This window comes from Hyperoodon ampullatus, assembly GCF_949752795.1.
Source record: "Hyperoodon ampullatus genome assembly, chromosome: 5".
NCBI classification, from domain to species: Eukaryota; Metazoa; Chordata; class Mammalia; order Artiodactyla; family Ziphiidae; genus Hyperoodon; species Hyperoodon ampullatus.
The window spans coordinates 41,289,229-41,307,234 of record NC_136918.1 but is presented as its reverse complement, the minus strand read 5'-3'; the positions used below and the strand labels follow the sequence as shown (position 1 = coordinate 41,307,234).

General features: G+C 35.4%; 1 protein-coding gene across 5 annotated transcripts in view; it reads left to right on the top strand.

Annotated features, from left to right (window-relative positions):
• TP63 (tumor protein p63) overlaps positions 1-18,006 on the top strand; it is a gene marked incomplete at both ends in the record, with an annotated part of 244,135 nt that overhangs the window by 102,563 nt on the left and 123,566 nt on the right. For all 5 annotated transcript variants that reach the window (XM_079704358.1, XM_079704359.1, XM_079704356.1 and 2 more), the window contains 2 exons: positions 3,531-3,659; positions 4,423-4,555. In XM_079704358.1, the coding sequence (XP_079560484.1) occupies positions 3,531-3,659; positions 4,423-4,555 (262 nt within the window). The remainder of the gene's footprint in view (positions 1-3,530; positions 3,660-4,422; positions 4,556-18,006) is intronic.

The following is an 18,006-nucleotide window of genomic DNA, read 5'->3' as shown; positions in this document are numbered from 1 at the left end:
GGAGAGCACTGAGGATTGGGTAGGCATTTGAAAGGCAGTGGAGCAGAGATGATGATCCTTATGTCACATTCAAGGAAACTGAAGCTCACAGAGCTGAGGGGCATTTCCAAGGTGTTGGAGCTGGTTCGTGGTGACATCAGAGATACAGGGAAGGTCGTTTAGAAGTCAAAGAGAAACTAGAGGGAAAATATGAAACAAAGGAATAGCAGAGTAAGCACAAAAAGAAACCAGAACTTCCATGTAGAAATAGTGAAAGAAGTAGAAATACTAAGTGACTATGGAGCCAACAGTATTTTTCTCTCTCTTTTTTTTTTAGAGGAAAGTGACAGTGTCTAACTTCCATCTAAGATCCTTCTTTCTTTTTGAATCAGCCCCACACTGCCTGTTACTTAAGATCTAGGTTATGTTAATTGTCAATCTCTTAGAAACTACACCTATGTTTCAGCCAACTTTAAGAAAATATTCTCCTTTTTTGTATTGAATGTCACATACTGAACATCACTATTACTGAGAATCTACTTCATGTTGCTGAGTTCACCTTCTAGTGCTCACCTGGCTGTCAGGCTACCAGTCATAGTGTTAAGGTCTTTGGATATTAGGCACATGCTTATGGGTCCGTGTACATGACAATCCATATGACAGTTTGTTTACTTTTTGGAGTTTGAATAATTCATATATTTGTTCACCTCCATTTTTGTCACTGGTTAGGAATTGTTTTACTTTTATTCTACCCACTTCCTTCTCCTATTTTATTTGAAGAAAAATTTTAATGTAAATCAAAATATTCAAAAGTGCCATCTATGGGAGAAATCTTCTTAACTGTCAGTCAGTATTAGACCGATTAAATTTTATTTCCTTTCTACTCAGTAGTTGGGAGTGTATAAACCAAGTCTGGGTTCCAACTCCAAAAAAGAAACAAAGAAAATTAATTTACCCTTTCAATTTAAAGATATTGGATTTTTAGATGCTCTTCTAATTATAGACAGATTTTCTAGATGTGCCCATCAGGGACATCATAAACTCTGATAGCCTCCACTCTTGCTTCCAACTCCACAAGGCTAACTTTCTCATTCCTCATTGCACCTGCTCTGCAAAGGTCATTGTATTCACTCTCGTGGATTTATTTTCACCTTATGATGAAGATTTCTGTTTCTAAACTTCTAGCCCATTTCTCTCCCCAAAGTTTAAAGTTTATTCAACTGTCTGCTTCACTTTTTGTATATCCCATTGGTCCTTCAAACTTAACATGCTAAGATGGATCTCATCATCTCTCCTTTCTTTCCAAGCTGGATCTTCCAACTGTGTTTACTGATTTAGTTAGTGGAATCATCAACCACTCAGTCCAGGAAAGCTGGAAACTTGAAGTCATCCTTGACTCTACTCTTCCTTCTTCTTCTGTCAATAACATAAACAATATCTGACAATATTTTCACTAATAATTAAAATTTTCTCCATCTTTTCCATCCCCACTTCTATCATCTTATTGTCTTACCTGGACTTGTGCAACAACCTCTTAAATAACTTTGCCCATAAACCAATAAGCTATAAATCCTTCCTCTATACAATTTCTGGATTTATCAATGTAAGACATATTCTGTTTCAATCTAATGCTTCAAATCCTTTAATACTGTAAGGATGGATACACTAACTTATGTATGTGGTAAAAAATATATACAAATAAATACACACACACATAGACACACACATAGTAAAGTACAGTAAAACTGGGAATTTCTGAAAAAGATCAGTAGATTATATCAATATTAATATTCTGGTTCTGATATTATATGATAGTTTTGCAAGATGTTACTTCCCATTGGGGAAAACTGGATAACTGGGACATGGGCAATCTCTATATTTTTTATTACAACTGCATATGAATCTACAATTATTTCAAAATAGAAAGATCATTTAAAATATCTTACAAAAATTATTCAGTACTCACTAGGAGTATTGAAATATTTAAACTTTTTAAAAAACATATCACATAAGTTTCTACTTCCCTCTCCAGCTTTATCTCCTGACATTCCCTGCCCCAAATTTTTACACTGTGCTAACAGTGCCATAGACTGATCATTCTGCACCATTACTCCTTATCTGGCCTCACTGATTTCTTCTCATTATTTAAGGCTCTTTCCTTGATCCATCAGATGAGATGATATATTTCATTATTGTGCTTTTATAATATTATGCACACTTTTAATACATTTATTAGAGATTTGTTTTCCTGCTTTACCTTCTCTACCAGGACCTTCTAGAGGGTGACATAGTCTTATTCACTTTTTATCTACAGTGCCCATTATCTTCCTGGCAAATAATAAATGTTCTCTATATATCTGACTTTAGTAAATGAATGTGCATCTCCATATAGCTTAAAAATCATCAACAATAAATCCAATGTTATTATCTTCTATTATGTAACTAGGCCAGATCATTCATTTGCAAATTTAAGGTGATTGACTATCCTATTACACTATTTATTTAACTCTCTATAATACTAACAGTAATGATTAAGAGCTTAGCTAATTTCATCCTGGAGTAAAATTAGTCTACTGATAATCACAATGAATCACATACTAAGATGAGATATGCAGATAAAATGCAGATTTGGAGAAGGCATCTCCTGAGAAAGTTGATGTTTTCCTTCACATGTATAGGGAGCAAGGTTAATTTTTTATTTTAAGTAAAGGCAAACTTGAGGGCCCTACAACAAAATGAAAAAAACAGAAATACCTTTCATTTGCAATCTATTCAGATGTTCGCTTATCCCTTGGCCTGATGTGGAATTCTATACTCCGGTTAAAAACCACCCCCACACACATTAAGATATGTAACAAGTGATTAAAAAAAAAATCTGGATCTAGAGGTTTGAGTTTATTGTCCCTGGGCCTGATGCTAAGATGGTAGTTATGAGGGGGGTGATTATGCTGAGTGAGGGTGAAATTTTTTTTTACCTTGTTTTTTTGTTATTATTCACACTTTAACATTAATATTGTTAATAGTGATAACAACACCATTATCTACACAACCCTTTTACAGTTTATAAACTAAGTTTATATACATTATATTTCTTCTGTATCAGGGTGAAATTTAAGTTTTCTGAACTCATTTTCATTTTCTGATTTTACTTTTTACCTGCTGGAGGCTGAATGGGCAGATAATCAGTTGAGACATTTGTGAAACAGATTTAATAATAGGTCAGACTCGCTGCCAGACTTAATGAGGGAATGTTTATTTTCTTTTTGAAATCGGCAGAACGTAGATGGATAGTGGAGGTGCAGAGTGTAGCATCGTTATTATTTAAGAATGAAGAGCTTTGATAGAAGACTTGATTTCCTGATTTTATGGCAAAATGGGATCCTTGTCACTGCCTAAAGAAACACCAGTTGTGTAACTTGTAAAATTTGCTGTGTATCCCTGCATGATTTTGAAGATTCACTTGATTTTTTTGATTGACTATGCTTTAATTTTAATATCCAGTATCTTAAGTACAGAAACTATAATCCTAGTTTCATTTTTGTCCTTTTAAGGTTTGTAGAAACCCCAGCCCATTTCTCTTGGAAAGAAAGTTATTACCGATCCACTATGTCCCAGAGCACACAGACAAGTGAATTCCTCAGTCCAGAGGTTTTCCAGCACATCTGGGATTTTCTGGAACAGTAAGTATCAGATAAGCAAAAAACTGTTGAAATATTATAGACAGGTAACTGTGGATGGTCAAAGTATTGCTTACTAGGGCATGTTTCTAGAATCAATAAAAATCAGTTAATGTTGTTGGGAAAAAAATATTCTCTGCAATAGTACCTCTGTGTTAAAAATTCAGAGGAGATTTATTCAATTTCCAGCCCCAAAAGATCATTATTGTTCTAAAGTGGTATAATTTTGGAGGATCAGAAGCCTCTCCTACCTAACCCAAAATAACTTCCCCAATGACTCTCTGATACTCAAATTTGTTCCTTTGGCTTAAAGACTCTCATTTACTGTTAGGTTTCAAATACCCTCTGAGAAAGTAAAACACTAAATTTTGTTGGTCTGTATGCCTTGCTAGGAAGAGATCTCCTTCTTAAGATCAGGTTTGGATATGTGAGTAAATTAAGGGAAAGATGAAACAATATCCAAGCATTGGGGACCCAAAAGGTTAGGGTATATCCCTGATACTTTCCTTCTATTCTGTGTTCCACCTAGCAGTTCTTTGATGAGGGCAAGGATCATGACTCCCATTTTACAAATAGGGCTTAGATTTGGAATGCCAGAGATTTCACATCTGGAAATTGGTTGAGCCAGTATTCAATCCTAGGGTTTTTGACTCCAATCAACAAGCCTTGCCAACTTTAAAACAAATAGAGCTCATTGTTACCGACTGAATGAGTGTGTTTTAGTCCCTTTCCACACTTAACACACTTTTGTTTTCTTTTATGGTAGGCCCATCTGTTCAGTTCAGCCCATTGACTTGAACTTTGTGGATGAACCATCAGAAAATGGTGCAACAAACAAGATCGAGATTAGCATGGACTGTATTCGCATGCAGGACTCAGACCTCAGTGACCCCATGTGGGTGAGTGGCATGAGCTTCCCGTTTAAATCTGTGGGCCATGCTATCCACATCTCTGTTATACCTGTCTCTTTCATGGCACATGAAAAGACAGGTGGCTCTGAATGGGCAAGGCCATTGGAAAGCTAGTCAATATGGTTAGCAGAAAAGTAATTAGGATCTGTGGGATCTGGGTCTGCCTCAACTTTTCATGATGTGTACGTTTCGACTGATATGGGGAAGGAGATTCGAGATAATTCCTTGCATTCTTTTTTTTTTTTTAATGTCGGTTCATTGGTTTGTTTATTTATTTATTTTTGGCTGTGTTGGGTCTTTGTTTCTGTGCGAGGGCTTTCTCCAGTTGTGGCAAGCGGGGGCCACTCTTCATCACGGTGCACGGGCCTCTCACTGTCGCGGCCTTCTCTTGTTGTGAAGCACAGGCTCCAGATGCGCAGGCTCAGTAGTTGTGGCTCACGGGCCCAGTTGCTCCGCAGCATGTGGGATCTTCCCAGACCAGGGCTCGAACCTGTGTCCCCTGCATCGGCAGGCAGATTCTCAACCACTGCACTACCAGGGAAGCCCTCCTTGCGTTCTTTATCTAAATTGCTCCTCAAGTCTATCCCAACTTAGAGCAGATGGTGCCAGCCCAATGTTTTACAGTGGGTGGAGACAGTCAGAACCAAAGCCAAGATCTGAATTGTATACAGAGTACTTTCCACTATGGCAAACTGCCTCTCTCATAGAATTATGCTTCTTTAGTGATGGACGATGAGGTAAATTCTATGCAAACACACAGATTCAAGTAATGGAGTAAGAGGAAAGAAGCTAACTATAAAATACGCTCTTTTTTTTGGCTTTACCACTGAGTCCCTCATGACCTTAGACCTCAGTTTTTCCTCTATAAAGTGGCAAAATCTTACATGCACACACCTCCTAGACAGCTAAGGAGTGTACGGGTTAAGGATAGTAAAACATTTTTCTGAGGCTTTTAGATGAAATTTCTTGTATTTGTTCAGTCCATCATGCTAACTGGTGGGTTTTCTTTTCTTTTTTTTAATCATTCATTCACCACACAAGCCCTACTGCATTTTCTATAAAAAAACAAAAAATTGTAGAAAAATGGAAACGAAAAGAGCTAGAAAGAGGATGGGTTGTTATAGAGTGTCTGCTGATGTGATTAAAGAGAACACTTTATAAAGTGCCATGACTTTCTTTTTGGGGGGGAGGGGGTGGTCACCAAATTACTTTATTTGAAAGATTGTACAGATGAAAGATGTTTTAGTGTGCCTTGCCTCTCTGGTCTGATGTAAGATTTTCCTGGAATTCTCGCTATATACTCTTTAATATAGATTGTACTTTTTAATACTGGGAGAAGGGGAAATGGGAGAAGAGGAGAGGAAACAACCAAAAATAGAAATTGTAACTTTTCAAATACACTGATATTTTGTCATCAAATTGATAAGTGAAAAAAACATTTCTTCATTGGCCCCTTCCATCTTAATATGGATACTAGTCTCAGTTATCACTGAGCTAGTAGAAGGAAACTGACAGATAAATCCAAGGGGCAGGTAATGCTATGCCTTGGAATGTGTGATAATTAAAAATAAATATTTATAAATATATAAATTCTGATTTGACAGTGACTTAGAAATTAAGATATCCCTAATTCATTTAATAATATCACCTCTTAAGCTAACAGGTTTGCCTAGGCTTGTGCTACCCATCTTTTTATATTCTCTCCAGGCAGGGATTTTCTGTTTCTCATAAAAGCAAACCAAGTTATTTAGATTAAAATGCAGAATCAAGCCTTTTTATTTGCAACTCTTCTTATTATTAACTTTTCACATACTGAAACATGTGGTTTCTTAATGTTCCATGTTGTTTCTTCTTTGTTTATTAGACATTTTCTCCTTGAGAACATCTCATTTTTTTCCTCCTGTCTAACCAATCCCTATCCATCCCTCAACACCAAGCTTGCCTTACCTTCTCTAGAAAAAGATTCCATATCACTGTTCTCTACCAGTCTAAATTAGAGACTATTCTTCTGAAGAAACCTAGGTATATTTTTAATCATATTACTTATGACACAATGTTAAAGTTGTTTCTTTATCTCTAAAGGGGACAGGAACCATATTTTGTCATGCCCAGTATTTGTTACCATGTTTGGCCCATAGTAGGACCTCAGGAATTTTTTAAAATTAATTAATTAATTAATTTGTTTATTTATTTTGGCTGCACTGAGTCTTCGTTGCAGCTTGCGGGCTCTTCGTTGTGGCCCACAGGCTTTTCTAGTTGTGGCGCACGGGCTCTAGAATGTGCGGGCTCAGTAGTTGCAGTGAACGGGCTTAGTTGTGGTATGTGGGATCTTAGTTCCCTGACCAGGGACTGAACCCGGACCCCCTGTATTGGGAGCGCAAAGTCTTAACCACTGGACCACCAAGGAAGTCCAGGAATTTGAAGTCATAAGAAATGAGACTTGGGAGTTATCTAAAAAGTCAAAATGTTCTCTTTAAAACAGTCCTATTCAAAAGAATTTTTTGTTTTCAACAGTGGAAATGTCCTATATTCCTATTGTTCAACACAGTAGCCACTAGCCACATGGCTCCTTTGGACGTCTGAAATGTGGCTCGTGCAAATGAGGGACTTAACTATAACTTTAGTTAATTTAAATTTAAATTGTTTCATGTGGCTAGTTGGTAGTGTATTGGGTAGCACAGCTCTAGAATATCACCAATCAGGGGACCATTCTCTGCTTCAACATTCACAGCAGCAAAACTTCCTGTCCTGTCCCCCTCGTGTATTCCTTCCCTTTTGATTATAGTGGGTCAGTATAAAAAGTGTTATGCTTTTTCTTTACCTCCATTGTTTCCCCAGTTCTGCTTGAGAGTACCTTGATTTGCCATTTGAGTTCTAAAACTTCAGTCATTTAAAGTTCCTTTTGGTGCTTTTACAAAATAGCTAAAGGAATCTTTGGAGAAAACCTAGTGGAGTATCTGAGAAAGTGTCAGCTAAGTTATACAATGATCTTAGAAGAGGGTAAGAATGAAGGAGAGAAAGCCAAGAAAATTCATAGATATAATTGCTTTTGTGATAAGTATCTTGCTTAGCTAAGAATGCACTGCCTTGTGGTTTTTTAGGTTATTATTATTTAAGAAATATTTAAGACGATTATTCATAGGTATTCAAATATCTTTCCTGAGCATCAGCCATGAATATATACACCTGATGTTGATTCTTTTGGAATTGATTTTTACTTATGCTCATAAGAGCAGTGGTCTGATTGAAACTGAGAGTATTCAACTTGAAATTGATCTAAATTTTCCTCTTGGATGTCTGAATTACAAATTTTCGAAGCTATGGCTTTCTTAGGCTTCAATATCGGATGATGATTAACACATCTGATATTTTATTTAATCTTTCCTGGAACTTTGTGAGGTAGCAATTATTATCCTTGTTTTATAAATTAATAAATAAAAAAGGGGGTTAAAAAACTTTTCTAGGATGACATGTTGTAGCCAGCAGCAGTGTCAGTATTTTGTCCACCTTACTGGGCACAATCTTTTCTCAATCTTTCTTTAAGTTATTGTATTTGAGAAGAACTTGACCTCTATTTCTTCTTGAATACCTCTTTTTGTATGAAATTGAGGTTTATCTGTGTGGGTAAACCTCCACGCCTCCGTCATGAGATAGTCATACCTTAGAGAGTCGCCGCACCTTTCCCTCCTCTGGAGAGGCACGGGACACCACTGCTAACTAGGAATGATGGAACAGAGTTCTACTATCACTTACTAGAAACTTGGAACTTGAAATTGTATGTCAGATTGAGGGTAACAAGAAATCAGGAAATAAGAGCAGGATAGAAATTTTTGCAAGGAGCAGGGATTGAAGTGATTCAGGAAAAGCTGGAAAACAAAATGAAATGGGATTTTGCCAGTAGGGGAAACAAAATACATCACTTGGGAACAACTGCATTGAAAGGAGTGTACAAGTGGAGTGAGACTGAACTTAAAAAGTAAACTTGCCTGTCTGTGGCTGGTCTGTTTTCATTGCCATAGAACTGAGACATTGCTGTTAAAGTGTAGTTCTATATGAATCCTGGGTTTTCCCTTGTCTTAGGACTATTCCAACATCCTCATAGATGTCCATGTGAGGAGGCCACATGGGTGAGACTATATAACAATGATAGTCCTCAACAACAGGAATGGCAAAATAGTGGACTAGCTCAGGGTGTAATAACTGGTGTTCTGGTTTGGAAAATAAGAACTAGGAACCTCTGAGATTCCTAGTCCTTCTAAACTGAGAGATGCTGCAACTGGTATGAGGCTCTTTTCTTCCATTACTTGGTAGAATATTTTCACTTTTCTGTGTATAGGTTAATAGCTAAATAGTTCCAAATCTCTGCACATAAATTACCTTCCTCTTGCATATAATAAAAAAAATTGGGATCCCTGCCAAGCATTCTTTCACTATGCAAGAAATATGAATCTGTGGACTTGAAATGACTTGTCAGATTATTAAGGACAAAAATCTTAAAATTGAGAATGTCAACCCATTTTTATTGATTTTTGAAACAATCTTCACCTTAAGAACTAGTCATGAAGTGGAGTCTGATTATGAACAAAGGGAATATGAATTGTAAAGAATGTGTGTGCCTCCATCATTAGGATGATTTTAGTGTCACTGAAGAATAAACTACATTGGATTAGCAAATGAAGGTGAACAAGATTTCTCAAAAAAAATGTTATAATTTAGGCTATGTTTCCAAGATCCTTACTGTTTCTTGATTCTGTTGTTTAATGTATTACTTTATATCTCAGCTTTGCCTTATTTATAAGCTGTCTAAGCATGCCTGTCATGTCCTTAAGAGGTGGATGATGATATTAACACTTAAATGTTTTCCTGGAATGATGGATGGAAACTATATAACACTTACTTTTGTATTTCTTTATTCTTTGTACATTGAAGGAAGCCCTATTTAGTTGAATTGGGTTTTTCCCTAGGGATTTTAGTGGTAATTATTTAAAACCATCCATTTTTGTAAATTATTATTGTAGCATCCAGTTATAAATGAAGGGTCTTCACCTGTACATACCAAAAAACAGTGTTTTTGTATTTGGAAACACTTAGGTCATAGCATCTAGCATAATACCCTGTATCTTCTATGACCCAAGATTATATAAGATTTCAAGTAGACTGTATAGATGAGATCTAGACACAGGCATTTCTTTAGAATTTACTTTCCTGTATGCTATGTTCTTTGTGATACAGATGAACAAATCATGGTCTCTAGCCTTGAGAAGACCATAATATAGCATAAAGTCAAGTGTGTATAAAATTACTTTTGTACCAAAATGTTCATCGCAGCTCTATTCACAATAGTCCGGAGCTGGAAACAACCTAAGTGTCCATCATCGGATGAATGGATAAAGAAGATGTGGCACATATATACAATGGAATATTACTCAGCCATAAAAAGAAACGAAACTGAGCTATTTGTAATGAGGTGGATAGACCTAGAGTCTGTCATACAGAGTGAAGTAAGTCAGAAAGAGAAAGACAAATACCATATGCTAACACATATATATGGAATTAAAAAAAAATGTCATGAAGAACCTAGGGGTAAAACGGGAATAAAGACACAGACCTACTTGAGAATGGACTTGAGGATATGGGGAGGGGGAAGGGTAAGCTGTGACAAAGCAAAAGAGAGGCATGGACATATATACACTACCAAACGTAAGGTAGATAGATAGTGGGAAGCAGCCGCAGAGCACGGGGAGATCAGCTCGGTGCTTTGTGTCCGCCTGGAGGGGTGGGATGGGGAGGGTGGGAGGGAGGGAGATGCATGAGGGAAGGGATGTGGGAACAGATGTATATGTATGACTGATTCACTTTGTTATAAAGCAGAAACTAATTAAAAAATCAGGAAAAGAAATTATGTAATTAAAAAAAAACTTCATTTTTATAATGAATGTATATTTGGTTTATGATCAGATAAAAACAAAGTCTTCAAAAAGGGAAATCAGGGCTTCCCTGGTGGCGCAGTGGTTCAGAGTCCGCCTGCTGATGCAGGGGACACAGGTTCTTGCCCCAGTCCGGGAAGATCCCACACGCCTTGGAGCGGCTAGGCCCGTGAGCCATGGCCGCTGAGCCTGTGCTCCACAATGGGAGAGGCCACAACAGTGAGAGGCCCGCATACTGCAAAAAAAAAAAAAAAAAAAAAAAAAACTTTTGAAAAGTACTCAAATGTATGTATTTTTTTAAGGCACATAAAGAAGAAGTGGTTTATTGTGCCTGAGTAAAACTGGCAATATGTTACAGAGAAGGTGCTTTTCATTTAGGCTTTGAAATATGAGTCAAATTGATCAAAAAGAGGGAAGCAAAGAGTAGTTCAAGTTTAGGTAACCATTATGAAAGTAATTTATTTAAAAAACTATAACATGAAGCTCACAAGTTTTAAAAGATAAGACTGAAAATTCTGGGTAAGGGGAAATTTATATAGAAAAGAAAGACAGAATATAAATTTTAAAAATTATAACACATGATAAAGGTTTAATTGCCCAAATAAACTAAACACTTAAAAACTGGGAATTCCCTGGAAATCCCAATGGTTAGGACTCCATGTTTCCACCGCAGGGGGTGTGGGTTTAATCTCTCATCAGGGAACTAAGATCCTGCAAGCTGTTCAGCCCAGCCAAAAAAAAAAAAAATAAAATAATAAAAGAAAGGTGAATCTCCCCCTTTGACAAAGAGTATAAGTAATTCACAGATGTTTAACATATATAAAATGTTCAATTTCTCTAATAATAAAAAATTGTGAATTGAAACAATAAGATTATTTATCATCTATTTGATCAGCAAAGATTTAAATTATTGATAATATCCAGTACTGGTGAGAGTGTTGGGAAACAGTCAACATTTTTACTTCTGGTAAGAGTATAAATTGGTATATTTGGCAGGCAGTTTGCCCATTCTCATTTATTTAATGTTAAGTGTACTTACCCTTTGGTCTATAAGTGTCGTTCTTAGAAATTTTTTCCACAAAACAAAAATATATAAATAAGTATACATACGAACACACACACACAAACATATACAGAAATGAAGGCTTCATTGCAGCATTGTGTATAATATCCAAAATGATATGACCAGATAGAATTCTATAGACTTTAAAGTTTTTGGGGAATTCTCTGGTGGTCCAATGGTTAAGACTCCACACTTCCACTACTGGGGTCTTGAGTTCGATCCCTGGTCAGAGAACTAATATTCCACATGCTGTGCAGCATGGCCAAAAATGTTTCTGGACTGTGATAGAGAAGAAACTACAGTTTAAAGCAAATGAAGGTTAAGCCCACCATTGAGAGATGGTATTAGTAATTATGATATGTATTCTTTTTCATCTCAGCAATGCTATTGTTCATGAACCTTGGTGTGGTTTCTGTATTTGTGCTTTATGTGAGGCATCATTTATATTCTGATAAAGATTATGTAGAATTGATATTATTTCTTGCTAAATGTTTGGTAGACTTGGCTAGTGACACCATCTGGGCCTGAATATTTCTTTCTGGGGAGTTCTTTAATTATAAGTTTAGTATCTTTAATAGTTACAGGACTATTAAGATGATCTATTCAATCTTGGGTAAGTTTCCATAAATAGTGGGTTTTAGGGAACTGGTTAAATATATCAAAGTTTTTGAATTTATGTATGTCAAATTGTTTGGTGTAGTCTCTTATTACCCTTTTAATGTCTGTGGGATCTGTAATATCCTCCTGTTTCATTCCTAATATTGGTAACTTGTGTCCTCTGTTTCTCTGTCGGTCTTGCTAGAGATTTATCAGTTGCATCGATCTTTCAAAGAACCAGTTCAGCTTTTGAATTTTACAGTTATTTTGTATTGTCTTTCTGTTTTTATCTTCATTATTTCTGGTCTTATTTATTTCCTTTCTTCTGCTTCTTTGGGTTTATTTTGCTCTTCTTTTTTAAGTTGTTTCAGTTGAGTGTTTATATTATTGAGTTGAGACCTTTCTTCTCTTCTAATGTTAGTATTTACATTTATAAAATTTCCATTAAACACTGCTTTAGCTGCATCCCATAAATTTTGATATGTTGCATTTTCACTTTTGTTCACTTTAAATTATTTTCTAATTTCCCTTAAGATTTTTTCTTTAACCTATGTGTATTTACAAGCATGTTGCTTAGTATCCAAGTGCTTAGATATTTGTTATCTCTCCATTACTGACTTCTCTTTAATTTCATTATGATTAGAAAACATAATTTCAAATTTTTAAAATTTGTTATGCTTTATTTCATGAGTCAAAATATTGTTTATTTTGGCGAATGTTCCATGGGCACTTGAGAAGACTGTGTATTCTGTTTTCGCTGGGTGCGATGTTCTATAAATGTCAATTATATCCAGTTGGTTTATGATATTATGCAGTTCTTCTATATTCTTGCTTATTTTCTGTCTACTAATTCTATTGATTACTAGTACTCAATTACTTCTCTCTATTGAGAGAAGAGTGTTGAAGTCTTCAACTCTACTTATGGATTTGTCTCTTTTTTCAAATCTGTCAGTTATTGCTTCATGTTTTTGAAAGTTTTGTTTTTAGGTGCATCATATTTAAGTTTGTTACATCTTCTTTCTATCATTGTATAATATTTGTCTTTATTCTTGGTAGTGTGCTTTGCTCTGAAGTCTACTTTGTATTTATTTATATTAGTATAGTCATTTTAACTTTCTTTTGATTAATGTTTGCATGGTAAATTTTTTTCTCTATCCTTTTACTTTTAACCTGTATTTATCATTATATTTGAACTGAGTTTCTTCTAAACAGTAAACAGTTGTATCATTTTTTATCCATTCTGACAATATCTTTCAATTGGTTTATTTACATCATTTACATTTAATGTAATTATTGATATGGATTTTTTTGACCAAACATTTATTGTTTAACTATTTTGTCCTTTGTTCTTGTTTTCCCTTTTTTGCTGCCATTTAGATTATTTGACCTATTTTTAGCATTTGATTTTAATTGTTCTATTTTGATTCTGGCTATATCTCTTTAAATAGTTTTTAGTGATTGCTCTAGAGACTGAAATATTCATAATTTTTCACAGTCTATTGAGAATTAATATTTTACCACTTCAAACGGAATGCAGAAAACTTACCACAATATTGATATTATAACCCTTCCCATGATGTTGTAGTTGTCATATATATTACATCTATGTACATTGAATGCTACCTCAGACAGTGGTAACATTTTTACTTTCAAGTGTCAAAAGCATTTTAAAGAACTCAAGAGAATAGTCTGTTTTATTGAACATGATATTTATCACTGATATTGTTCTTCTTTTGTAACAAAGTTACAGTTCTGACTGGATATTATCAGAAAAAAATAGGGAATTCCACGTATTCTTTTGTTCATCAGAATGATTTTTTTTCAAAGAAAAAGAGATGCTTGTATTTTCTAAGCAGGACCATAAACCACGTCAAAGCTTTAATTTGGTGAATTTTTTTTGATCAAAAGGTTATAAACATTCCCTTCATGCCTCCCTCATTCTTTCCTCTCTCCCTGTCTCTACACACACATACATTCACACACGTGCATGCACACACATATGCATGCACACACACATGTACACACATGTGCACACACACACACACATTGACTCACATATAACTCAATTTGAACATCTATAGATATTTTCTAACATTATAGAATTATGTATATATATGGCTCATACTCTGTGAAAAAAGTGTTTTTAAGTAAGTCACTCCAGTCAAGTTACAAGGGACTGGGTAACAGCATTGCTACCTGAGTCACACAAACATTCTAAATCTTCCTTCCTGCATGTCTTCTCTTGGCTCAAAAAGTGGAAAGGCTATGTCATACAAGTAGCAATAATTTTCTATGTGTCTTGGTCTCTTAGGCTCCAGAAATGCACGATGTTACCCAACTGTAAGTCTGACACTAATATCAAGAGCTCACATCAAGCTCTCCATTTTCCTTCTATTCACTTCCTACTTTGATCTCCTTTAGGCTTCCAGAGCCACCCTCACCACCACTACTGACCTCCTTTTGTTACTTCTATACATTCCCTTGCTCCTTTCCAAGTTTCTTGCTTCTTCCCATCTCCACCTCCCCCTTTTCTGGTCTTCCAGAAAACCACTAGAGTTTAGTGCAGGCAGATTTGATCAACAACTTTTTTTTTTCACTTTGATGACTGACTACCTCTTATTTAATATAGGGCTTTACAATTTATTGCTTACTTTAGAATTACAGCATGAGATTTATAGTCAGACATACTAGAGTTGGAATTTTGTTTTTACCAACTTTAGCTGTGTGAACTTGATAATCTCTATGAGTCTCTCCTTCCTCTTTTGTATGGATGGACATAATACCTATCATCAACCTTGAGAACTGTGATTTTTTTTTCATTACCTGATTTGTTTTCATTCAGAGTTCCTGGTGTATAAATATACAGTCAATTAAAAATTATTATCTTTGTTATTACTTGTCTATGCTGATTTTCATAACAACTCTTGTGAGATAGGTGAATACACATTACATTTTATAATAAAATACAAATTAAAAGATTGCTCTGATTATTAAAGCAATGCACACTTATTAAAAAGAATTTTAGAAGTAAGTATCAAAAGTGTATAGAATTCCTACCTAATGATAATAATTATGAAAATTTTAGGTTTTTTTCCAGTTGTTTTCCTAGAAGAAATAGATTTTATAAGACATATTTGGATCATGTCATATATAAATTTTGTAACCTGTTTCTTTTTCTTTGCATTCTATGGTGAACATTTTTCTCTTATTCACTAATCTTCAAAACAACATTAATCACTGTATTATACATCACTACATAGGTATGTAATGATTTATTTATCTGTTTTTCTACTCATAGTTTTTTTTTTTTTTTGGTGTATAATTGCTCTACAGTGTTGTGTTAGCCTCTGCTGCACAACAAAGGGAACCAGCCACATACATTCCCTGCCTCTTGGATGCCCCACCCAATCCCACCCATCTAGGTCATCACAGAGTACTGAGCTGAGCTCCCTGTGCTGTACAGCAGGTTCCCACTAGCTATCTATTTTATACATAATAGTGTATTTATGTCAAACCTAAAGAAGAATATATACATATAAAACCCTATTGTGCTAGCTGCTTAGAAGTATAATTATTAAGTAAAATGTATGAACACCAGTATTATGGATACATATTATCAAATTTCTTTTCATGAGTTTTAATTTTTTTCCAATTTACACTCACACCAACTGTGCAAAAGTGTCTATAAAGTGGACATCAATTTTGGTTATACAATCTCTTCTCTAAATAATGCAAATATGTCTACGTGACAAAAGGAGTTTCCAGTCATTTGCAAATGAAGATGAAATAATCCCTCTTGATATATTTTTAAGTGCAAAAGGGATTGTAGTTTTCCTGGAGATGAATAAGACATCTTAGAGAATAGAGCATCTATGAGTGGGGTGTGTAGACCTAATCAGAATACAAAACACATGAGGAAAGGGATGATAAAAGAGGGATATTCAAAAATATATTTCCAAGCTTTACCTTAGGATTAGCGCAGAACACGGGACTGGGCTTATTTTCTCCTTTGCCATCCAGCAATTCTTAACCCTTGCTTTTAGTATCCCTAGCATTCTTATCCCTTGGCTAGTACCATAAAACAATCATCAACCATAATTTGTGCCATATAAGATCTTATGTATTAGTTCTATGGATACAAATGAAACAAACAAGAACATATATTCTGTAAAGCAAAAGCACTCTAATTTTTGGAAGATGGGTTTGCAGTTACTTATGTTGCTTATGAGGTGGCTCAGAATCCACTCCATTTAGATTAAGTTCAGGTGTCACCAGAAGAGCAGACTGTTTTTCTGTTCTCTTCTTTGTACAGTGTAACCAATCGGAAGGCAACACTTTGTTCAAGAGTGCCAAGCCAGGGACTTTACCTTAAACCCAAGTATGCCTTTCAAACCTTGAACAAACAGTCTGCTTAATAAAATAAGGGAAAGGGTTTTCTTTTTCTCTCTCCTCTAGAAATTCACAAACATCACTTGACAGGTGACAACTCCTCCCTTACAAAAGGGGCTGTTTGCTTTTTGCTTTGGTGTTTGGGTAAACTGCAGCACGCACTGGCAGAGAATTTATTGCCTAGGGGAAGGTGTTTGCAGTCACTGTGTTTAATCAGAAAAGAAACCCTTTTCCTGCTATCCCCTCCCTTGGTTTTTGAGGAGGGAGAGTTGGAAATGATAGCCGGGGGGGAAATAGTTCCCCTAACACCTGTCTTTAGTGTAACCTCAGCAATGTTACTTAAGACACTGTGCTCAGTGTGTATGCAATCAGAATGACAAAGTTGAAGAGGGCAGATAAACAAAAAGGTATTTCAGCAGAAACACTGGAGCTGATTCTAACCTTGCATCCTCTTAAAAACCAATCAGGTTGAAATCCTAGCATGCTGACTTAAAGAGAATCTGATTTGTTTGAAATAATACTCATACTATTAGTCACCTGTCCTTCCTTTGGTCACCAGTTTATTTAATATAGTTTTAATCTATAAAACATGAAATAGAATATTAGACTGAGGAACTATAGACATGATCTAGTCCTAGTCCAGCCTTCCTTTAATAGATAGGAAAACTAAGATCCAAGTTGATTACTCCTGGCTCCTCCAACATTTCCAATAAAGTTTGTGGGAGAGAGTCAGGGCTGACTCAGTTTTCTGGTGTTTCTAAACCTGCCTCTATCTTCTATTAGAGATACGTGAAGAGCTCAACCTCTGGAGGTAGATGCCTGCCTGCATTTGAAGCCAGGTCTGTCATTCACTATTTGGATGATCTTGGTATGTTTCTGATTCTGGTATGTTTCTGAGCCTCGATTTCCCCACCTGCAAAATGAAGATGATGCTGTTGGTGACATACCATAGCAAAACTGTCTAGAGAATTGAGAGAAGACATGTACAGCATTCAGCACAATACATTGCCTGTGGTCAGTTTTCAATGGTGATGGTTGTTGCTGTTACTGTTTAGAACGTGATAATCTGGAAACCAGAAATTATTCATCTTAAGTAGAGCAATTCCTGATGAAGGAACAAAAATGAAATTTGCTTAGATTTGTATTTTTGTATTTCCATAAAAAGAAAGTAGTATTTGAAGATATGCTAGCATGCTGTAAGAATCTGTCTAGCCCATCCTTTCCCATTTGAAACTAGATAGAGTTGAGTTTTCTTCAAGTTAAAGTAAAATTTTGAAGCATATTTCTTTTAAAAGAAAACATTTTCATTTTAATTATTAAATATTATTATTTTTTTCAGTTATTTGGCTGTCATTCAGTAATCTTAAAATAGTAAAATATTACCTTTTCCAGTCTACTAGTTAAGAGCACACACTTTGGGTATACCTGGGTTTAAATTTTAGTGTGATAATGAGGTCGGAGCT